We start from the raw sequence: 23881 nt of genomic DNA on the forward strand, positions 1-23881 counted from the left end.
TATAACAAATTCTTATTTATCCAAATCATAATTCTTTTAAGGGAAAATGACACATTAGCCCAACAATATTTTTCAAATTTACCGAATTAGTCTCGGGATATAATGTGGATGTTGATCTATTTATTTCATTCCTCTGACCACAATAACATATCCACTATACTTATAATCATTGGAGAAGATGTGGATGTCCAGTCATCAAGGTTGTAAAAATCGCTCGACGTTAGCTAGTTGGTGGACAGGGGTTAAGGGATTAATCGACTAGGCGGAGATTAATCGGGGACCATTAATTAGTAATTTGTTAGATTTAAAAAAATTAAATAGGACTAATATCATATAAAATTTCATAAATACCACTAATATCATAACAAAATAGGTTAATATGATAAATACAACACTAATCATACATCAAATAGTTTCTATTGAAATATAACTTCTTCAAAGTGTTAAAAATTTCTTCGAGTTTTACTGTTTCAGTCGTTTTGTATGCATGGATTAATCGCTACACGCTCTCTAATCGGTCGAGTAGCGCCTAGGGATTAATCGGAGATTAATCGGGACCTAATCAGGATTTTTACAACATTGTTAGTCATCATGATGTGGCTGTCCACTTAGACTTGTGAGACTATTTATGAGTCTTTCTCTCTTATAAACCCACATCATTCACCTTCATTTACACCACAAAACATACACGCACACAAGATACATAGCTTCAATTTCGATGGCCATTACTCTATTTCTAACTCTCAGTGTGATTCTTCGTCTTCAACTACATCTCCCACTCTCTGATTTCTCCAATCATTCCACTGATTACATTCTAAAGCGTACTATCTTAAACGCATATCATGTATCCAATTCGTAGTTATTAATGCACCTATTATTAACAATCAACTTTGAAAAAGTTTCACAAGGTTTAACGATATGTAGCGGGATAATGTTTTTCAAAGCCTTGGAGTCATCATAGCAAGAGAAACTTGGGTTAATTTTAGTTCATTGAAGAGAAACGGAGTGACAACAAACTCCAAGCTCAATAATGAAAAGTCGATTATGATCAAGTTTCGAACTACTTATAACATAAAACTACAAGACTAGATCCGAACATGAAACATCTCAAAGCAGGTAAAAGTTCAACCAAAATAAAAATTCTACAAGAGAATCAAGTATAAATAACCAAAAAAATAGGAATCTTACCTTCTTACCGAGGGCTGACTAAGATAGAGTGAGCCATAAAAACACGATGAAGAAGAACGACCCCCAAAAATCCCAATCTCTCAACGCTTTCCTTAGATCCTCACGAAAATGGGCCCCACTAAAATTTGAAAATAAAACTATACATGTATGTTAGATGGCAAAGAAATCACCGGCTTACCCCTTCGTTTGTTAAAAAAAAACCAATTAGACTCAACAAAAACAACTATATTACCTCATAAAACACGAAAAAAAATTAAGAGATTGATTGAACAAATTTAAAAAACATTATTAAGTTAACTTGTCATTTTTTCTTATTTTAATTCAAAAAACATTCTAAACCAAATACCATTTAAATTCAAATTTCGATTTGATATCGATTTTTCGAGTTTCACCCACACCCATAAGATTATTAAACAATGGACAAATAAAATTTATAAATTGCTCTAGGAAATATAAAAACCTTGAGGGTATAATGGTAATAAAGTCTTCCATATTCTGTCTCACTGCTTTGGTTTTTTTGGGGTTTTAGCCACCGGCTGCTGTTTCTCAAACGAAAACGAAGAAGCAGAACGAGAATGGTGAGACTTACGGCGGATTTAATATGGAAAAGCCCTCACTTTTTCAATGCTCTCCGCGAACGTGAATTGGATCTCAGAGGTTACTCTTTCTCTTCTCTCAATGGTTTCAGTTTTCATTTAAACCTAGTTTTTGATTCGTATCAAGTTTCTTTGTATTTTTGTTTTTGTTTTTTAAGTTTGGTTTTTTCAACAGGGAACAAGATTGCTGTTATAGAGAACCTGGGTGCTACTGAGGTTAGTATATTTGTTTTCAGATTTCTAGGTTTTGAAAGTGCTAATGAGTACTAAAGGAGCCGATGAACGTGCGACCTGTATATTTTGTAGGGTTATATTTCATTATTACTTTTCGTTATTTGACGATGCAATTGATGGTTTCTCTTATAAACAGGACCAATTTGACGCCATTGATTTGTCTGACAATGAGATTGTTAAACTCGAAAATTTCCCCAATTTAAATCGACTTGGAACGTTGTTTCTTAATAACAACAGGATTACGCGTATTAATCCTAACGTTGGAGGTATCACAATGGTTATTGTTTCCTTCTGTTACGAATTTTGGTTTGCAAGTTTATTTGTGACTTTTCTATAACAATGTGATGTTTGAATTTACAGAGTTCTTGCCAAAACTGCACTCTTTGGTTCTTACTAACAATCGACTTGTTAATTTGGTTGAGATTGATCCACTTGCGTCACTCCCAAAGCTACAGTACCTGAGCTTGCTGGACAATAACATCACAAAGAAACCCAATTATCGCCTGTATGTCATTCACAAATTGAAGGCATTGCGTTTGCTTGATTTCAAGAAAGTGAAACAAAAGGTTAGTTGATTTATTTCTGCCATTCAGCTCAATTGTCGTGTTCCATTTTGAAAAAAACTTCTTTTATGTAATATTGTATTGTTGGTGATAGGAGCGAATTGAAGCAGCCAGTTTATTTGCATCAGAAGAAGCTGAAGAGGAGGCTAAAAAGGAATCTGTCAAGACATTTGTACCTGGTGAGGTTCCAAGTGCCCATGAGGAGTCTAAAGAAGAGGAGCCATCTAAACCAGTGGGCCCTACACCAGAGCAAATTATAGCTATAAAGGTATCTTCACGTTTTTGCTATACACATATGCACACATGAGGACTTGGGGAAATGAAAAAGAAAAAAAAATGCAAATTGGTAAAACTTTATCTATTTTTATACATGCAGGCTGCAATTGTCAATTCTCAAACTCTTGAAGAAGTAGCAAGACTTGAAAAGGTAATGTTTTCCTTAGTGTTAAACTGATATGTGAAGTGAAGGGTGTTTATGATATTTTGTTTAAATTTAAAATATGGTTTCCTCTTGATTTCTTGCTATAATAATAATACTATATTGATGTGTGGAACAGGCTTTACAATCTGGACAAGTTCCAGCAGATCTTAATCTTGGGAATATCAACAAAAAGAATCCCACAGATGATCATGATGCTTCAAAGGAAAACGATGGTCCAGCAGACATGGAGCAGGTATTAATTTAAACTATTTGTCTGTAGTAATTAAGACATTATAACTTCTTCATCTTTCTTTCAAAAGAAATTGGGTTAAAATGGTTTCTAAGAGTTTCCAAAATTGTTTTATTCATAAAAGTCGGATCATCATTTTAACAACTATTGTTTATGATCATATTTAATGTCATTTCTTTTTCGAATTTAAAAAAAAAAGGGAGCATTGACTCGACCCATTTTGCTACCTATATATATAAATATTTACGATGTGTTTTATAAAATGATTCAGGAATGAGTGGTATTTGTGATGAATGGGGTTGTAGATGGCACAGTAGCTAGAAGTTGGGAAGATCCATCATACATAGTGATAGTGGTTCACCCTCTGCCCAAATTGCCCAAAAAAATGTTTAGCCATGAAGTGAAGTGAAGTGAAGTGAGTGTTGTAAAATCAAAACTTACAAAAAAGTTCCATCATATCTCTTATATGCTTATTAGTTTAAACTAGCATTTGACTTGGTTTTTTTTGTAAGCTGAAATGAAGTATTCCGAGGTAAAAATGGATTCATATTTGGTTTTGAAACATGTCTTCTTAACCATAGAACAATTTTTTTGATTGTCTGGAATTTATTTTATTGTGTTTTTTTTTTGATCTAAATATGGGTTTTTAGAATTTATATAAATTGACTTTTATAAACGGCTTGATTTGAAGGGTGTTTTAGAAAATCAAAGGGTTTATTCGTTATAGATATATAATGTTTTGGTTGTTTTGAACCATACCAACATCATTTTTATCTGCATCCTCTTCAACTTTTAAGTGATCTAATTCGCTTCTTAACAATTAATCATATAAAGATGGCTTATGTCATAATGTGATGCTCAAAGGGGTGTTGAAGCTCTTAGAAATGATGATAGCATTTGCGATTATTTTTGTTACCTAAGAAATTATTGAAAGGAATAGATGACGCAAATTGATGATGACAAACTCTTACTCAATTATTGGAGCGCAAGTATGTTTACTTTTGTATATAATAATTACTTAATGTAGCTTTATTATAAGTTTTATTTTTTATGTAATCATGGTCAATGGTTATGAAAATTAATGGTAGATTACCCAACCAAGAATAAACACGCATGCGGCACACAACTTTTTTGAAACTATCAAAACTTAGCAAACCAAACTAAATTCGAACAATGAACTAACCAAATTTCAAATTCGGTTTTCGGTTTGGTTTCATTTCAGAACAAACCAAATTCATCGGTTTGGTTTCATTTCAGAACAAACCAAAATTATGAATTTGGTTTAGGGTTTGAGTTATGGTATGCTGAATTATCTTTGATTTATAATTTTATATTAATAAAGTGTTATAGTACTTTATATTTCACGAACACATCTACTTTCTAATTGCAAAATCCCAAAAGTTTCCTTCTTTAAATCATCTTTCCCATTTTCTGTTATGTTTCGTTTGGATCTTTATATTTGATTTTTGAAACTTTAGATACCAAATTGTAATTTGTTTTTTTGTTTGGTTAGGGTTACCTTGGTTTTGGTTGGTTTGGTTTTCGTTTGGACCTAAAAGAATTTCGAATTAAGGAAATCAAGCCAAAGAAACCATAAATCAAATCATTTTGCACAACTTTCATCTAAAATGTTAACTAATTTAACGTCATCAAATTTTATAAAAAGACACTCCAACCCCAATACGATTAAGTAAGTCAAACTACACTAGAGAAGTTTACGTTGGTGCATAAAGATTTACGAGAATTTTTTGGTAATATTTGGAGTGATAACTAATTTGACATTTGTTGACCGTTGTTCTTATATATTTTTGGATTAATGACTTAATTGACGATCAAAGTTACAAAAACTCATTATTTGGCCACTAAAGATTTAATCGTGCTAAGTAAACTCCTAAACTTCCAATTTCGTTACTACTTAGCCACTTGAACAAGTTTCAATCGCGTGCCATTTGCCACGTGGGTCGATTTGGCACTGATGTGATGTCTAACCTTGAGGGGGTTTAGGTTTATAACCCTCTATCTCCTCTCTTTTTGTACTCTATCGTCACTTTTTCTCTCATATAATCACATATTGTTGAAGGCTTTGCCAACTACCTTTCTCTCGTCTCCTATCCTCTCGTTGAAGAAGGTTTCAGATGACATCCTCTTCTGAGTGAAGGTGTTTGATCCTACTATATTTGGTTTATTCTTCCACCTATTAGAAACCGAAAGGCAAACAAATTCCGAGAACCAATTTTTAGGAAAAATCAAATGCAATGGAGATAGGTGTTTTACTTTCGCTTAAAGAAGATGCCATCTGAATTCTTCTTCAACAAGAGAAGAGATGAAAGAAAGGGCAACAGTGAAACCTCCTTCGACGAGAGAAAGGGAAACGATAGAGGACAGAAAGAAAGGAGATAGAGTGTTATAAACCTAAATTCCATCAATGTTAGATGTCACAACAGGGCCAAGTCGAAAAGTGACGAAATGGGAAGTTTAAGAACTTAATTAGCAAGTTTAGATCTTAGTGACCAAATGGTGATATTCTTTTATATATATATATATATATATATATATATATATATATATATATATATATATATATATATATATATATATATATATATATATATATATATATATATATATATATATATATATATATATATATATATATATATATATATATATATATATATATATATATATATATATATATATATATATATATATATATATATATATTAAAGGAGGATACTTTTATGAACAGTAAACATGTGACTTTTGGCAAAAATATCCTCTTTTTATGTGTTTGTGTTCAAATCCGTCTTTAGATCATTTTATGTCAGTACCCATATTTTGTGAGGATACGTGTTGGGAATAGTTCCGTTTTCCCGGTCATTTTGTGTTTAAATCCGTCTTAAGGTGTAATTTTTGTTTTTTAAAACAAATATATACAAAAAAAAACAAACTTTTTACATCCTATAGTGAAAATGAATATGTAAAAAATAGAAAATTAATTTTTTTTAGAAGTCATTCTTAAAATGTAAAAGTTATTTTGTTCATATTTCAGTTTTGCTGAAAGACCTGTCGCATCCGACCCCCGCAACGCGAGGGTTCCCCACCTAGTTTTTATAACTTTGATGGTCAATTAAATCGTTAATCATATATTTTTTAAGTTGAACGATCTAAAATGGTTTTAACATTTTAACATAAACTAATAAAAACTTAGAATATTGAATAATCAAGTTTTTTTAGTTGACCAACTACTATTCAACGGTATAAAAGATTTGTAAAAAATGAAGGAGGCAAAATTTTGAGGTGACTAAATTCTATGTAGGCATGTGGTCCAATGGTATATAGGTATCGGAAAAAATGAAATGTCTATCAACCGCCAAATGATTGAAGGTTAAAGTGTTTTTTGATGGACAATATATATACTTAAAGTAGTATGGGATGTATGTTTATTGTTTTGAAAAAAGTAACGCATATTTAAAAAATCCAACAAACTTCTTAATGATTTGATTCACTTATAAGACAGTTATATATTAGTGAAACAACAAATTTTATGTAGTTTTGTATTAAGATTAGAGACAAACGGCAAGTTTTGGAAATGTATGAGAACATTTTGGGTTGAAAATGGGAATAACTTTAGTAGTAGCATGTACTTAAATACTTCATCATTTGGAAATAAATATATATTTTTCAACTCATTTAGCTAAAGGTCCTTTGGTAGAACTTGGATAGATTTTACTAAAGTAAAAATATATTAAGTTTCTTGGGTTGGCAATATAAAAATAACAAACTTAGTTACATTTTCAAGAACATATTATTCAATTCATTTATTAACAATACAGTTCTCAAACACATCTTGCGAAGAAAAAAAATGAAGAATCATCACAAGCGGCAACCTCACTTGACGTTCAAATCCGAACCTCTCAAATAACACAGGAAACAACTGCGAGACCAGACTCAACCACACTCCTTCATCTTTCCGAAATTAGCTTCAGTACCTGTTGATCTAAAAATCAGTGACATGGCCAAAAGCTTGGATTCACTACGAACACCAAAGCTTATCGGCATACGCCTTATCATCGTCCTTCTCCTCAATAACAACATTCGGGATTTCCTCCTCCTCCTCATCTTCTATCTCTTCTTCGGTATCTAGAGTCTCTATGATTTTCTGTCGTTCCTGCTTACAAAGCTCCGCATACGCCTTGCTCATGGCAAGCTTTGTTGCAGGTGTATCCATGGATCTGTATCTCGGGGCTGGTACAGCAAATGGCAAAGTGATATCATCCAAGTTTTTTTCAAAATTATTATTGTCTGATTCTGATTCCGATGGTGGGGTCACAATGAAGACGATACCAAATTCGTAGTTACAGATATGGAGTCTGGACCCTAATACGGATTTGTTTCTCAATCCCGTATCATCATGTGAACTCTGAAGTGGACGACCCCAAGCGGCTGCACTAAAATTGTGTGAACCCGAATAAACCCAACCAAACGAGCAACCCTTCGTGTGGAATCGTCTCCTTCCTACCTGCTTACCATAGTCAAGGGTAAATAGGTAAAAAAAAAATATAACGCCTTAACATTAACAAATGCTCAGAGTTGCTATTTAATTTACCTTAACATGCATCGGATGCCCGACTCTATCGACATGATCAGGAACCGCATCGTCAAGTATACCCAAATGTCTCAACCTGTCCCAACTTTTCTGTTCAACAACAAAATTAGTAATTCAATACATACATTTATAACAAACATAATACATCATCAAAATTCAGCTAGTGATCTTACTTGTGTGAAACACAGGATGTATTTTGAAGCCAAAAGTCCACAACTTGACATTTTTACCCTCTCAATAGTGGGAAAAATGATTCTGATAGATGGATTTCTCAACTCTTGACTAGCACTCCAACAGCCCCACTGAAACATTATGACAACAATTCTGATATAAAATAAAATCCCACGTCAGCTGTTTGAAATATCATTAATACTTACATCAGGATCCGTTTCTTCTGTTTCAGATAAACGCAAAGACCGCTTTCCAGTTGCAGCTGAAAATGCTGCTAAAAATTGCGCATTGATGGACCCCACCGATGAAGCACCTTTTACAATATCATAAAATTCACACATAAACGGAGAGATAACAATGCCAAAATCAAAAATTATAAATTATAAAATGAAATTTCAGGTTTTTGATATACTCACCAAAAGTAAAGTCAGTCTCGCAGTGCTCAGGCCATTTGTAGTGACCCAAAATCTACAATAACACATAATAAAGATTATGTATGTTCGTTTTTGTTCATATCATCTGCTTCTGTAAAAGGGTATTTTGGTCATTTACCTCATGAAGTCGCCACAGACCAGAACACCTCTGAATTGATGCAACAAGAGAGCATATTGCAGAAGCAAGAGCTGGTGATTCTATATTTGATATATTTAGAAACTTAGGACCCTGCACAATGAACCAAACATCAAAACTATAGAATCATATTAATAGTATATGTTGTTGTGCAGTTGATTGATAAAAGTAAAAACAAACATACCTGATACACATATAGAATCAAGTGTACTTTATTATTGCTCCCTTCCAAAGCACATGCAAGCACTTGTTTTGGATAAACATATGCAGAAAAGGCAAACCAGCCCGCATCCGATAACGGAGCAACCCATTTTGCAACATCTCTAGGTAAAAACCCGATTTGAATACAACCTAGAACAACAAGTCAAATAAAGTTTATTACAAACTGAATGATAACTATAAATACAGACATGGAGAGACACAACAAAACCTACCTCCCTTATCCGACTCAGATACAGCAACACTTACAGCATTTGAATCAGCTGCTATATTCACGTTTCTCCTTAAAACCACTTCCACCATACCATATGCGCTGACATGGCGCTTTTGAAGGGCACTAGCCAACTTTTTTAGCAATGTTCCATTTGAATCTGCTGATGTTCGATAAAGGTGGCTAATACCAACAACCGAAGCTTCAACAGAACCAAGTAACATGCATCTTAGAGTTCTTGGCATACAACAATCACCCTGAAATAAATATATACAAACTTAATAAGAGAATGCCAGTTGCCACAGCTCTGTTAATACAAATACATGTAATAACCACTTACAGTTAAATAATGAAGAGATTCAGATATGTATGGATGCTTTGGGGAATAAATCCCAGGTACAGATGCAACCAAATGTCCAGCAGCATTGCTGAAATCAAACTTACCTAATTCCAATATCCAATGGGATTGATCAGGAGCACCAATTAACAAAGTTGCCATGAATCCAGCAAGTTGAGCAGCAAAATCGGATTTTGAATCTTGATTCACTTCTTCAGAAGATGATTGACAAAAGAGAGATTTATAATCAAGCACATTCCCACGAGGGAAATCTTGAAACCAAACAGTATTTGTCACTCGTAGCCACTACATCATAAAGAAAATAGAAAACTCTGTTCCATGAAAATCATAATGAGGGTAATTATGTAATTTCTGTAAGAAAGTCACCTGTTTGGCCACAAGATTGGCGGAAGTGATGATTACACGCATACTATCATCTCTTTGTAGAACAAATAATTTAGGATGATGACAAGCGATGCCGAATTTCTTTCGGTCTGTACTGAAGGATATAACCTCAGGAAATTGAGGGTATCTGATATCAGAAAAGAACTATATTACATAATAGTTGGTCAACAATCATGGTCAAGAAGTCATTGACTTACATAACAACTAAGTTTGGAAAATCGGAGTAAGGTTTGAGGGTTCTTTTGTCAGGGCTTGAACTCCAACACCTCCCGGAATTATGGCATGCAATTGAAATTGGCAACTGGGCAGGAATCTCACAGTAAGATAAAAACCTACAAAGATAAAATGAGAAAGTGTATACATTCAAAAATATAACAAGAGTTTCAAGAACTTTAGGACTTACCATGATAAATCACTTGTGAATGTTGCAATGAAAACACGTTCAAGGGTTTCAACAGGATGAAGAAGCTCTGGTAATGTGACATTAACCTCACTTAATTGATCGTCACCCATGAAATGAAGGCGGTTTAAGTAGAATTTATTCCCTGGCGGAGGAGCACAAACACCTTTCTTCTTCTGCTCAGATTGAATAATATTCTCTTCACAAGTATAGATGTCACTAGGTTTATTGTTAGAAATGCATTCCCCTAAAGGGAATCTGGCATTTACTGGTTGTTGTAAATGCCCACCATTAACAATACAATGTTGTAGCTCAACATTCATCTCTGAAGCTATAAAGCTGTTTCTACAGGATGTATCTAGATTCGAATGTTCGACTTTAGACAAACAAGTTGTCTTATTATCAGTAGTGTTTAAGCCCTCACAAGAATAGACCCCATGTGCAACACAAGAAGGATGTGATAAAAAGTTAGCCGGAGTAATGCATGAATTTCTTTTAACTCTATTTCTACTAACGTGTTTAGCCCTTAACTTGAAAGGGTTGGGGAAACATTCTCTAATATACAACAGAGGATCATCACTAGAGAGTATCTCTCTACACTTACTCGAAAGAAGACCCGCATTAGCGAGTTTACTATCAACTGATTTGCCGATAAAAATCTCAGGAAACAAATCGTTCCTGGAGTTGGATGAATTTCCATGGATAACTTCCTCCATGAAAATAATTCTTTCAACCGAGAACCCAATACGGATACTGTTACAAACACCTTCATTTGCACAAATAAATGAAACCACACTGCCGGCGCTGACTTCTTTAATTTCTCCATTTCCAACTCTAGCACCGTCGACGAAAACCCCATTTAGAGAAACCCTAACTTTAGAAAACTCTTCGGAGCTTAAAAACGAAACTCCATCTACGACGAATACTTTCTTATTGTATGCATCAAAGTAAATTTGACAGTGTTGCTTACTTACTTGCCGGTGATCCAAAGAAAAATCACAGAGGCGACGATCCCTGCCGATCGTGTAAAGTAGGGTCGGCTGGAGATGAATTAAATCAACTGATAAACCTGTAGTTTTCGATACTAGCGGTATACCAAAGGTGTTTATGTGTAAAGATGCTGAACTGGAGATGGTGGGTTTGGGTTTATTGACAACGGAAAGCAGCGAATTGGATAAATGGAGATCCGAACGAAGTCTTTTGCTGTTGTTCTCAAGAAAATGATCTGAATTTCTCATAATACTCCCATAGTAGAATCAAAAACCTGGTTTAAAGACTGAATAAACGTGTATCAATATTTCAAAATTATAGAACAAATCACCTATTAGGATAGAGAAAACTTAGAGAGGAAAGATAATGGAATAAATTGTGAAGCTGTATTATTTAACGTGTAAACCGCCAATTTTTCAACCCTTCGAATGGCTTTTCCCTCCGATTTCATCATCACTCCTCACTTGTCACGTTAGAATTTAGATGGTTAGAATTGGGCCAAAGTAAATGGGCTTAGAATTTATAGTGGGCTTAGAGTTATGCCGAAGTAGATGGTCTTAGAATTTATAGCGGGCTTAAAAGTCGGCCGAAATTAGACGTGACCAAAAAAACCGGTTTACAAACCGAACCGGTCAATGAACCGGAAACCGGTTTACCTCCGAACCGGTTCAGGCATGAACCGATCCCCCGAAGAACCGAACCTCCGGACCGAACCAGTTCGCCATTTTGTCCGTGTGATCCGGTTTCAAACCGGTTTAATAAGAACCGGTTTTTTGATCCGGTTTTGGACCGGTTTTGCATATTACCGTTTTTTTTGTCTTATTCTAACGGCTATATAGCCGTTAGATACTCGTTTTTTGGTCCCTTTTGGCAATATTCCCCATATGGACGTGTATGTGTATAAGTATATGTAAGGCTTATAAGCCTTTGCCTTCCCAATCACCCAAACCACCTACTGTGAAACCAAAAAAATTTATGGTTTAAGACAATTTAGAGCTTTATACTCTAAACAAAAAAAAAACTCATTCCTATTTTACACTTATTAGCCCAAAAAAAAAAAAAAAATAGAAAACCTTATTTGCGTCGAACCGGTTTTTTGAACCGTTTTTCTGAACCGGTTTACATAAGTTCGGATATTTTTGGGGGTGAACCGGTTTGGGTGTGAACCGGTTTAGACTACTTGGACTTGAACCGAACCGGTTTTTTGAACCGGTCCGGTTCATAAAAAAAAAACGGTTTTTGCATGCCTAGCCGAAATAGACTTTTTGACATTTCTATTAAAAAATAAAGTACATCAACTTTGAAAAAAAGATCAATTTCTATTAAAAAAAATAAGAAAAAAAGATCGATACTTAGACCAACTGACATTTTAGTTTTTGAATGAATACGAGGAAAGCATGCATGTGTGAATCATAAGGGTTTCTTCTCTTGTGTGTTTGAAGAGTGAGGTTTTCACTATGGGGCAGTCTACTTAAAAGTTGTCTCCTGTAAAATGGCAAAATATAAGAAAGCGCACATGAAAAATCAACAAATGCTTATACCTTTCGTGTTTGATACTTTTGGTCTCCTTGTGTTGTATGTTGTGGAGTTCCCTAATAGAGTCTAACCGGTCACGCTTAGTAATCTTATGACCCTAAGATCTATAGATGTGGTTCTTAGAAGAAATTAATTTTGTTATCCAAAAATGGTTAGTTGCAGCTTGATGCTCATTTACTCGCCATAGCTATGTAAAACATTTATTTTCTTTAAACCTGTTTATATGAAATATATAATGCGTTCAGATAAAAAAAAATATACTTATAACATAATCACTAAAAAAGTTATATATAATTACGGATAGACAAGAACCGAACCACAACTAAAATAATCGGAATAACCGCACAAACCCAAACGAAACGAAAACCAACGGTATTGTTTTAAATTTTTCAAAAAACAAAGATTTTGGATTGTTACATTTTGTAATTTTATAAAAACTAAAAATAATCAAACCGCAAATAATAAACGAACTGCACCATTTAAATAATTATATAATATTTATTATTATTTTTATTTATATAATATTTATTATTTTTTATTTATATCGCCGTTCTTTTTATTAAGAACCTGATATGCCTTGGATGGGACCCATAGATCATAATCTTCATGTCTACTTTTCTTTTCTTTTTGCACCCACACACTTATTTGAAACCACTACCCCAGTTACGAATGACTTATCTTAGATGAAAAAAATAACTTTACCCATCACCTTCAACTTCATTAACTTCATTAATTTCCTGCACTAGTCTATACTTAATGAAAGATGGTAACAAATGTTGTAGCAATTCTTTGTGTATGTCTTAATTTATTAGTTTGTTAGTATTGTAAGTTATTGTCTCAATTTTTTAAAATGAAAAAAGGTCCAAATTGTCCAAACAAAACTTGTAAAATCCGGGGAAAATGACTTATTAATGTAACTAACTGTTTCGATTGTCCATATATAGGTAATGTTCTTTTTTTGTACTCATTAATGAAACCAACTTGTTTTATATGTTCATATTTAGGTAATATGACTGACTATCAACTGTTTTTGCTTATGTGGCATCCAGCTGACATATGACTTGAATATGTTGCACCTACGTGGCATTGTGCATATATTCTCGTCGTTTACAGTATAAGAAGTGTGTCATACAATTACACCCCTGATTTTGACCCCTAGATCGACGATGACTTCTTCTTCCTCATCTTATTCTACAAAACGACAAGATGAATTTCAAACGGATCATCCATGTGATTGAGACTTACCATCTCATGTGAAGACTTTAAGAACCCTTGATAACTCTGGAAGAAAATTTAGAGTTTGTTAAAACTCGATGGTAAATCAATATTGTTGAATACATTGTAACTTTCTTCTTCATCATCTTGTTGAATACCTTCTTCTTCATCTTGCAACATTTTTTAAATTTTTCTTCAAGAATGGAAAAAGCCCAAGCTGTAAATTTTGGCAATGGCTGGATGAGGATAATGGGAGGACAGATGGGTCCCATCCAAGGCATATCAGGTTCTTAAAGTTGCAATAGATTTTCAAAAGTTACACATATGACTAGAAACAAGTCCAAAAGTTACACATATGACTAAACACAAGATTCCCAGTCAAAGATGCCAAAAAAAATAATAAAGTGCCAAATTCTATTCCAATTTAAACAGATTTTCACCACTGCTCCCCTGTTTCCCCTCCTACTTCTTTCTTATTTGTATTTTTACGATTCTTTCTCAAGGTTTCCTTCTTCTCTTTCCCTGTATAACTTGAAATGCTGGTACTTCTTGCATAAGCTCCTCTTCTACTGGATCTTGAACTGCAATGTAACGTCCCAAAATTCAAGTCCAAAAATTTCATCTTTAATTAAATTGTTCATAAAACATTCACTAGAAAATATTGATTTAACACGTCATCTCATAAAATCGAGTATCATGTTTCAAACCCACAACATAAGCAAATAACATATCAAAGTACAATCCCAGAAAACACCGTGCGGAAAATCAAATGTGTGTGTGATGCCATGCTACGCCGTCGGCTCCTTCCCCTTAGATGAAGAGGTACCTGAAACCAAAGACTGAAACCGTAAGCACAAAGTTTAGTGAGTTCCCCCATCATACCACATATCATACAATACCATCGGTATCTTTCAACCGGTAATCGTCATCGATATCTTTCAACCAGTAACTGGAGACTATTCCACCCCCTACTACTAGCATACAATAGCAAGATATAAGCACACAGTCAGGCATATCCGGGTACTGACCTACCCCTTGGTCCTAAGGACCACTATCAGGGAAACTATCCCTATCAAGTAACATATCATACAGATATAACTCATAACCAAACGCATACCAGACCAAGATAAATTATCACAAAGACAATTATCTTCTAGATACTCCTCATTGGTGGGTCGGCATTGCAGCCTTAGACCCACCCCTACTGGAAGGTAACTCGCCTCATACAAGTAGCTGCTGATAATCAGTGCGGGAAACCTCCGTCCGCTGCTGCTCCGGAAATACTCCGGCTACAAATCCCACAAACACTCAGTTAGAAACCGATCTCTATACTAAAATGACCATTTTACCCTCAACCAAGTCAAGTCAAAGTCAACTTCCAGTTGACCCGACTCACCGAGTGGGGTCATCAACTCGCCGAGTCCCTCGCTCTATACTCGTCCCCATCCGCGACCCTACTCGTCGAGTTGGGCCGACAACTCGACGACTTCTTCTCCCATTCAAAAGCCACAAGGAAACTCATCCGACTCGCCGAGTTTGAAGAACAACTCGCCGAGTCCCACGAGCAGATCCCCTACTCGCTTCCAAATCCTCACCAGAGCATCCATCTTGAGGATTTGGGTTTCTGGGGCTATCGCTTCTCGATAAATTGCTAATTCCACGAGCAGTGACGAGGGGTTGGACCTTCTACACTTAAACCCCTCTTAACTCAGTAACTATTCATATGACTCGCCGAGTTTGAAGAACAACTCGTCGAGTTCCAAGCAATCTTCATAGGACTCGTCGAGTTGTTCATCCAACTCGCCGAGTCTAAGACCATCTTCATAGAACTCGTCAAGTTCCACTTTGGGACTCAGCGAGTCCCTTCGACCCACTTCCCATACAGACCAAATCTGAGACATGCAACGCTTCCAAACCATATATCTGTGTTCCTAGGGTATGCTTATCACGTAAAGTTGCAAACTTTACGTGCATGCATGGCCCTATAAGCTCAAAAAGGCAAATCCAAGCTCTTTATGAGGTCAAACACTTAATAGGGACCTCAATCACTTCAACCACAAAAACTTTACACTTCTAAGATGTCCATAAGGCCCAGATCTGAAGTCCTTTCAGAACATAGAGCATAAACACATAGAGTTTGAGGTTTTAGGGCTTAAAAACCACAAATTAGGGACAAAAAGGGGATCCAATGAACTAGAGATCAAGGTAGGAACTTTTCTACCTGAATGGAAGCCTTTCACAGAGTAGATTTCGGATCTACTTCCCCTCCTTGCACCCTTCAACCTTCTTCGTCTCTTCTAAGCTCCAAACTTCCTTCACAAAGCCAAAATCACTCACAAGAACAATATGGGGGCTAGGGTTTCGTTCTACAGCTCTTCTGGAAGTGTTAGGGGCAAGGGAGGCCGAGTTAGAGTGTTTAAATAGGGTGCACACTCCTAGATTAGGGTTTTGTCCACACAACAGCTTACTCGCCGAATCCGAGACCCGACTTGGCGAGTCCACAACTTAGACCCCGTGCCCCTTCCCGCTTCTTCTAGGCGAGTCGATCCTTTGACTCGCCGAGTCCAAGGCCAAGATGCAAAATGCACAAGGAATTAAATAGAGAATACGTACCAAGAACCAGGTGCTACATGAAACCTATCCTTGATCATCTTATCCAATTGGATCTTGAACTACAACATGTTCTTCACCTTCTTGACCTTCACCCTGTCCTTGAACTTTAACTATAACCTATGCTTCAACTTGATCTACAACCGCAACCTGGTCTTCACCTTCTTGGCCTTTAACCTGTCCTTGAACTTCAACTTCAACCTGCTCTTCAACCCCTCCAACTACACCTTGACCCTATCCTTGAACTTCAATTTGTACCTCAGGTTGGCCTACATCTTCATATCTATGATTATCATATTCAAAATCAACTTCATAAGACTCCACCTTTGTAACGCTCGTTTCAGGTATCAATTACTTTTCAGGATTTTAGGGTTTTAGACGGGAACTCGACGAGTTGGGGAGCTCCAACTCGTCGAGTATAGATCATTTTGGACGCGTTGTGACAAGGAAGGTATCCACAACCCTTATAAGGAGTGTTTAGTTCTCCTTCCAAGCCGATGTGGGATCAGGTCTAACCCACCTTCACCCCCCATTATAGGGTTCGATGTCCCCGTCGAACACATCGACCCGTGCCCTAGCTTTGATACCATTTGTAACATCCCCCTCTGGCACGTATCACAATATTGTCCGCTTTGGGCCACTCGGCATGATGACTTCCCAGGGGGTCACCCATCCTGGTACTACTCCCGCCCGAGCACGCTTAACTGCAGAGTTCTTATGGGATCTGCTGCCCTCACGGCTTTAAAACGCGTTGTGACAAGGAAGGTATCCACACCCCTTATAATGAGTGTTTAGTTCTCCTTCCAAGCCGATGTGGGATCAGGTCTAACCCACCTTCACCCCCCCATTATAGGGTTCGACGTCCCCGTCGAACACATCGACCCGAGCCCTGGTTTGAGGGATTCGGACACACCTTCAGGGGTGTCTGAACTCAAATAGAGGGATTAAAGGATTTTATAAAAGAAAATGTTTTCTAAAAACTGAGAAAAGAGTTTCGAGAAAGAACGAAGTGTGTGATGTGCGCGACCGGCCGAGCTCAAGTAAGTATTCCCCAAAGTACCCATACAAGTTTATGTTATGTTTCTCAGCTTTTGTAGAACAGCATGCTAGAATAGGACTAAGGATCTAGGAGTGATGCCTTATGTGCCTGCTTTATGTGTTCAATTGTATGAAAATTACATGCTAGTATCGAGTAGATAGCAGTAGGGTAGCCTGTTTAGGTTATGCCTGATAGTGCGAGTTTAGCGCTGTGTGCTAGTTCAGTTTCTCTCTATGAGAGCGGAGTTGCTTGAGGTTGTTTCTCTTGTCTGAATGTTGCTTGCTTCGTGCTATGTGGGACTCTGAATAATGGGAATTAGACACTAGGCAAATACGTCACGTCACATGTGATCAGGGTTGAATAATCTTAGAGTATCGGATTTGATCCTACTGCACAGCTCTTGTTTGAGTCCAACCGTTGTAGGGATGAGTCGGGTACTCGAAGGATTATCTGAGCCTCGTCATGTGTGATGGTATTTGGGTAATGGCTAATTGGCATTACAAGGAGGTCTACAGCAGCTGAGGACTGGATCGAGTAGAGTCGGAGATTTCCCTAGGGCGAGCCTAGGATGAGTATAGTAGTGATCAGCCATAGTGAAAGGGATCTGGTGGAGTCGAGGCAGTCCTTGAAGAAGGTACGGATAGATGTGGAAGGTAGTATGGGCCCGTACTACTGAAAGCAGAGGATCCGTACCCAAACCAAGGAAGGCCAAGATAAGACCAGGGAACTTGTGAGTAGCAGTGATCCCTCAGGAAGTATCAATATCACTAATGATTGTATTATGTGTTGCAAAATGGTGGTACTTCGATCGAGGCCGGTAGATGGCGGTTCAGGAGAGGGGTCAGGTTCGGGATCAGGTTCCGAGCCGGTAGATGAGGGACTACGCGAGTTCATCGCATCAGAGATCACCAGAGGCATCCTTGAGTCGACCCCCGTTCTCTTTGGGTCGATCAAGGAGGGGATCATGGAGTTGGTGGAGGATCGCATGCGGGCATTCAGGAGTGATTTGGCATCTAGCCAGTCGGGATCTCGCACACTGTCCTTCAAGGACTTCAGGGGCAGTGGTGCGCCAGATTTCCACGGGGTGAAAGACCCCATTGCTGCCAGGTGATGGATTGCAGACATCGAGTCTGCACAGTTGACTAGCTTCTACCCCGAGGGGTCGAAGGTGAGGTATGCAGCAGGGTGTTTACGGGATCGAGCCCGGGATTGGTGGGAGTCAGTGGGTGACTCGTTGGGATCTGCAGCCATCGAGGCTATGACCTGGTCGGACTTTGTGACCAGGTTCAGGGCAGAGTTTGCGCCGGCTGTCGAGCTTCAGCAGCTGGCCAGGGAGTTTCTAGACGTGAGACAGACGACGGAGACTGTGGCGGAGATCACCGCCAAGTTCCGGGAGAGGGCTTTGTTGGTGCCCCAGTATGCTGGTGACGAGGATATGAGGAGGACCCGTTATCATGATATGCTACGAGCTGACATCCGGGAGCATGTTAGCTTTTCTTCTTGCCCTACCTTGGACTCTATGATTGCCAGGGCGAGGGAGAGGGAGATAGATTTGGAGCACATCTGGAAACAGAAATCAGAGGAGGGACAGACAGGAGGGGCTTCGGGGAAGAAGCCCAAGGGATCAGATGGTAGGCCGAAAGTCCAGTCAGGACCGAGCCGCTGCAGGAAATGCGGCATGCCGCACGAGGGGGCGTGCAGGATGGGATCATCAGGCTGCTACAAGTGCGGCAAGTCTGGGAACATCAGCAGGGATTGCACTGCTCTGGCAGCAGTTATTCAGACATCAGAGTTGCTGTGTTTCCACTGCAACCAGAGGGGCTACAAGAAGGCCAATTGCCCCTAGTTGACAGTTTCAGCGCCAGTGAAGGCGCCAGCTCCAGCGACCTTGCGGATCACGGATGGCCGGCAGGGCAAGGCAGAGGCTCTATGGTGAGGAGCCGAGCATTTTAGCTGACTACCGAGGAGGCACGCGCCACACCTGATGTGGTGACGGGTATGATTCTTTCCCTCTCACTTATTCTTATGATGTTATGTTATTGATATGTGCTCTGTATGTATATGTATGCATTAGGATTGTTCCATGTGAACGGACTTCTAGTTCAGGTGTTGTTCGACTTGGGTGCGTCCCGATCATTTGTTTCTCTTGCGCTTAGCAAGAAGTTTCATGAATCATCGGGCGAGTTAGACTGCCCTTTGGAGGTGGAGATTGCTGATGATCGATCGGTGCAAGCATCGATGGTATTTCGAGATTGCGTGTTGCGTTTGTTTGAGGAGCGCTACTTGGTAGACTTGGTTCCCATTTCGTTGCGCGGGAACAAGGTGATTATAGGCATGGATTGGTTGAGCCCTAATGGGGCGGTGATAGATTGCGCGCAGCAGCTAGTGCGGGTCAGGACCCCAAGCAGGGGAGAGTTAGTGATTCATGGCGAGAGGCCGCAGTGTGGACCCACTGTATGTTCAGCAGCGAGGGCTAGGCGCTATCTTCAGCAGGGATGCGCAGGATATGTTGCGTATGTGATGGATACCCGGGAGGCGGGTAAGGCGACAGTGAGCGAGGTTCTGGTGGTTCGAGATTTTGCAGATGTTTTCCCAGAGGAGCTACCTGGGATACCTCCGGAGCGACAGGTGGAGTTTAGGATTGACCTTGTTCCTGGTGCGGCTCCGATAGCCAAGGCACCGTATCGGTTGGCTCCTCCCGAGATGCAGGAGTTGTCTACGCAGCTGCAGGAGCTGCTAGACAAGGGATTTATTCATCCGAGCACTTCACCCTGGGGAGCCCCGATTCTGTTTGTGAAAAAGAAGGACGGGTCGCATCGGATGTGTATAGATTACCGGGAGCTGAATAAGGTAACGGTGAAGAATCGTTACCCGCTTCCGAGGATTGATGACCTCTTTGATCAGCTTCAGGGAGCATCTTGGTTCTCCAAGATTGATTTGCGTCCGGGCTATCATCAGATGAGAGTCAGGGAGGAGGATACGCAGAAGACCGCGTTTCGGACGCACTATGACCACTATGAGTTTGTGGTGATGCCGTTTGGGCTCACCAATGCTCCTGCCGCGTTCATGGACCTCATGAACCGCGTATGCAGACCGATGCTGGATCGGTCTGTGATAGTCTTTATCGATGACATCTTGGTTTATTCCAAGACTCAGGAGGAGCATGAGGAGCATCTGAGAGAGGTGTTGGAGACCCTGAGGAGGGAGAGCTTGTATGCCAAGTTCTCCAAGTGTGAGTTTTGGTTGCGCGAGGTGCAATTTCTCGGACACCTTGTCAACCAGAACGGGATTTTGGTCGATCCGGCCAAGGTCGAGGCCGTGATGAGATGGGAGGTTCCGAAGTCTCCATCTGAGATTCGGAGTTTCCTGGGATTAGCAGGCTACTATCAGAGATTTATTCAGGATTTCTCCAAGATATCCGTACCCTTGACGTGGCTGACGAAGAAAGCTGTGGTCTTTCGGTAGGGACCCGAGCAGCAGGCTGCGTTTGAGATGCTGAGACAGAGACTGTGCGAGGCGCCGATCTTAGCCCTGCCAGAGGGCGTAGAGGATTTTGTGGTATACTGCGACGCGTCCATTTCAGGGTTGGGCGCGGTACTGATGCAGAGGGGGCATATCATTGCGTACGCTTCGAGGCAGCTCAAGCCTCACGAGGCGAACTACCCAACGCATGATTTGGAGTTGGGGGCGGTGGTTTTTGCCCTCAAGATTTGGCGGCACTACCTCTACGGGGTTCGATGTACCATCTCCACGGACCACAAGAGTTTGAGGTACCTCATGGATCAGCCGAATCTGAACATGAGGCAGGTCGGTGGTTGGACGTGGTGAAGGATTATGATTGTGAGATCCTTTACCACCCGGGGAAGGCCAACGTGGTGGCCGATGCGCTTAGCCGCAAGGCAGCACCGATCAGGGATATGTGCATTAGGATGACCGTAGTGACTCCCTTGTTGGAGCAGATTCGGGAGGCCCAACAGGAGGCTATCAAGGAGGAACATCGGAAGAGCGAGCGTGTGGTGGGTCAGGTTTCCTCCTTTGATTATGATAGATGAGGACTTTTGACACTACACCGTAGGGTGTGGGTGTCGTATCACGGAGGCGTGCGCCAGATTTTGATGGAGGAGGCGCACAAGTCCCGATTCTCCATTCATCCCGGGGCGACGAAGATGTATAGGGATCTTCGTCTGGATTATTGGTGGCCCTGCATGAAGCGGGATGTGGCATGGTACGTTGAGCGATGCTTGACCTGCAGGAAGGTCAAGGCCGAACATCAGAGACTGCATGGCAAGATGCAGCCGTTGGACATTCCACTGTGGAAATGGGAAGATATCACGATGGATTTTATCATGAAGCTTCCCAGGACCGCGCGTGGAGTGAATTCGATTTGGGTCATCGTGGATCGATTGACTAAGAGTGCTCACTTTATTCCGATTCAGGAGAGCATATCGGCCGAGAAATTGGCCGACATCTATATCAGGGAGATCGTGGCGCGACACGGGGTGCCAGTATCGGTGATCTCGGACAGGGATGTGCGTTTTACTTCCAGATTTTGGAAGAGATTTCATGACAAGTTGGGCACTCGTTTGCATTTTAGCACCGCCTTTCACCCGCAGACGGATGGTCAAAGCGAGCGGACCATCCATACTTTGGAGGATATATTACGGGCATGCGTGTTGGATTTCGGTGGTAGCTGGGATACCTATCTTCCCCTGGCCAAGTTCTCATACAACAACAACTACCACGCGAGTATTGACCGTCCTCCATTTGAGATGTTGTACGGTCGGAGGTGCAGGACCCCGATATGTTGGGGTGAGGTTGGCCAGAGAGTCATGGGGAGCACCGAAGTGGTGCTCAAGACGACCGAGAGGATCCAGCAGGTCCGGAGCAGGCTTCAGACTGCTCAGAGTCGGCATAAAAGTTATGCCGACAAGTGTCGATCCGACTTGGAATTCCAAGTCGGGGATATGGTTCTCCTGAAGGTGTCGCCTTGGAAGGGCGTCATTCAATTAAGGAAACGAGGCAAGTTAGGTCCGAGGTTCATCGGACCATTCCGAGTCATGGCCCGGGTGGGCAAGGTGGCGTATAGACTGGATCTGCCAGTCGAGCTCAGCCAAATTCACAACACTTTCCATGTTTCCCAGCTGCGGAAGTGCCTAGTGGACGATATAGCAGTAGTGCCTTTGGAGGATATTCAGGTTGATGACAACCTGAATTACATTGAGCGCCCAGTCGCAATCCTTGACAGAAAGTCGAAGGATTTGAGGAACAAGAGGGTGGAGCTAGTGAAGGTGCAATGGCAGCACCGCAAGGGTTCGGAAAGGACTTGGGAGCCGGTGGACGAGATGATAGAGCATTATCCCGAGTTGTTTCAGGATCGGGCAGCAGACTTCGAGGACGAAGTCTAAAATAAGTGGGGGAGATTTGTAGCACCTAGTTCCTGGTACGTAAATCCTATTTGAGTATTTCTCTTCTTTTAGCCTTGGACTCGGCGAGTCACAGGTCCGACTTGCCGAGTAGATGCGGTACCCGGGACACGTTTAAGTTGTCAACTCGGCGAGTCCATATCCTGGAATCAGCGAGTCACAGTTTTTGGATAAAACCCTAAGTTTCAGGGGTTTGCACCCTATTTAAACAACATATCCGCCCCAAGCCAGCCCCCATTCACCCCTAGAGCTTCCAACCCTCGTTCTAAGTTGTTCATTTAGAGTTTGAAGCAATTGTTGTGTGATCTTGAAGGTTTTGAGGCAAAAGGGAAGTAGATCAAGAGGAAGGGAAGGAATCCAAGCATCCTTGTGCTCTCTCAGCAGTTCCTTTGAGGTATAACCCATTCTCCCCATGTTTCTATGCTTATTACTTCATTTAAGTCATTCTTGAGCCAATCCCCAAGCTTGTATGTGCAATATAAGTCGTAATAAGTTGATTGACCTCTAGATCTAGGCAAGATTGAGCTCCAGGAGCTCAGATCTGTTACCTTTATGGACCCATGTTGCTTGTTCACCCTAGATCTACCCTTTTGAGGTATTTTGAGCCCTAAAATCCGTATTGGTGAATATCTACACGTAAAGTTGGAAACTTTACGTGTGATTCGTGTTCTAGGAGTCCAGATCTGTGAATGACATGGATTGGAATCGAGCAAATCTGTGTATTTAGTGGGTGCATGGCAACGACTCGGCGAGTCGTTCATGTGACTCGGCGAGTCTGTTCGCGAGTCTCCGAGTTTGTCCCCTTTTCGTAGGGTCGAGTGAACAGTGAGTCACAGGGTGTGACTCAGTGAGTCGGAAGCTGAACTCATCCATGGAGGAACTCGGCGAGTCAAT

General features: G+C 40.0%; 2 protein-coding genes across 3 annotated transcripts; one reads left to right on the forward strand and one right to left on the reverse strand.

Moving 5' to 3' along the window:
* Window positions 1-1660: 1660 nt before the first annotated feature.
* LOC111914842 (U2 small nuclear ribonucleoprotein A') lies at window positions 1661-3814 on the forward strand. Its single transcript, XM_023910549.2, has 8 exons — window positions 1661-1845; window positions 1960-2000; window positions 2155-2284; window positions 2379-2584; window positions 2676-2849; window positions 2958-3008; window positions 3139-3255; window positions 3524-3814. Exons 1-8 carry the CDS (start codon window positions 1764-1766, stop codon window positions 3527-3529), a joined length of 807 nt encoding a protein of 268 aa, XP_023766317.1. The 5' UTR covers window positions 1661-1763; the 3' UTR covers window positions 3530-3814.
* A 3165-nt stretch (window positions 3815-6979) lies between these two features.
* Window positions 6980-11597, reverse strand: LOC111914840 (uncharacterized). Of its 2 annotated transcripts, none has more exons than XM_023910547.2 (12): window positions 10178-11597; window positions 9972-10106; window positions 9757-9901; window positions 9373-9675; window positions 9037-9289; window positions 8787-8953; window positions 8585-8695; window positions 8449-8500; window positions 8239-8345; window positions 8035-8163; window positions 7862-7951; window positions 6980-7774 (listed from the first exon to the last, which is right to left on the reverse strand). In XM_023910547.2, the coding sequence occupies exons 1-12, from the start codon at window positions 11410-11412 to the stop codon at window positions 7289-7291; spliced, it is 3213 nt and encodes a 1070-aa protein (XP_023766315.1). In that variant the 5' UTR covers window positions 11413-11597; the 3' UTR covers window positions 6980-7288. The 2 variants fall into 2 exon arrangements, 1 of the variants encoding a protein (XP_023766315.1); XR_002857963.3 differs by having other exon boundaries at window positions 7637-7774; window positions 7862-7946.
* Between the last annotated feature and the right edge of the window lie 12284 nt (window positions 11598-23881).

This window comes from Lactuca sativa, chromosome 5 (assembly GCF_002870075.4).
Source record: "Lactuca sativa cultivar Salinas chromosome 5, Lsat_Salinas_v11, whole genome shotgun sequence".
Lineage (NCBI taxonomy): Eukaryota > Viridiplantae > Streptophyta > Magnoliopsida > Asterales > Asteraceae > Lactuca > Lactuca sativa.

Bases quoted from the DNA above. Each gene is read 5' to 3' on its own strand.
- LOC111914842 (XM_023910549.2), top strand. From the start codon at position 1,764: ATGGTGAGACTTACGGCGGATTTAATATGGAAAAGCCCTCACTTTTTC. The intron at 2,001-2,154 runs GTTAGTATATTT...TCTTATAAACAG, and splicing joins AGAACCTGGGTGCTACTGAG to GACCAATTTGACGCCATTGA. The intron at 2,850-2,957 runs GTATCTTCACGT...TTATACATGCAG, and splicing joins AGCAAATTATAGCTATAAAG to GCTGCAATTGTCAATTCTCA.
- LOC111914840 (XM_023910547.2), bottom strand. From the start codon at position 11,412: ATGAGAAATTCAGATCATTTTCTTGAGAACAACAGCAAAAGACTTCGT. The intron at 9,902-9,971 runs GTAAGTCAATGA...TTCTGATATCAG, and splicing joins TTTCCAAACTTAGTTGTTAT to ATACCCTCAATTTCCTGAGG. The intron at 7,775-7,861 runs GTAAATTAAATA...TATGGTAAGCAG, and splicing joins GGCATCCGATGCATGTTAAG to GTAGGAAGGAGACGATTCCA.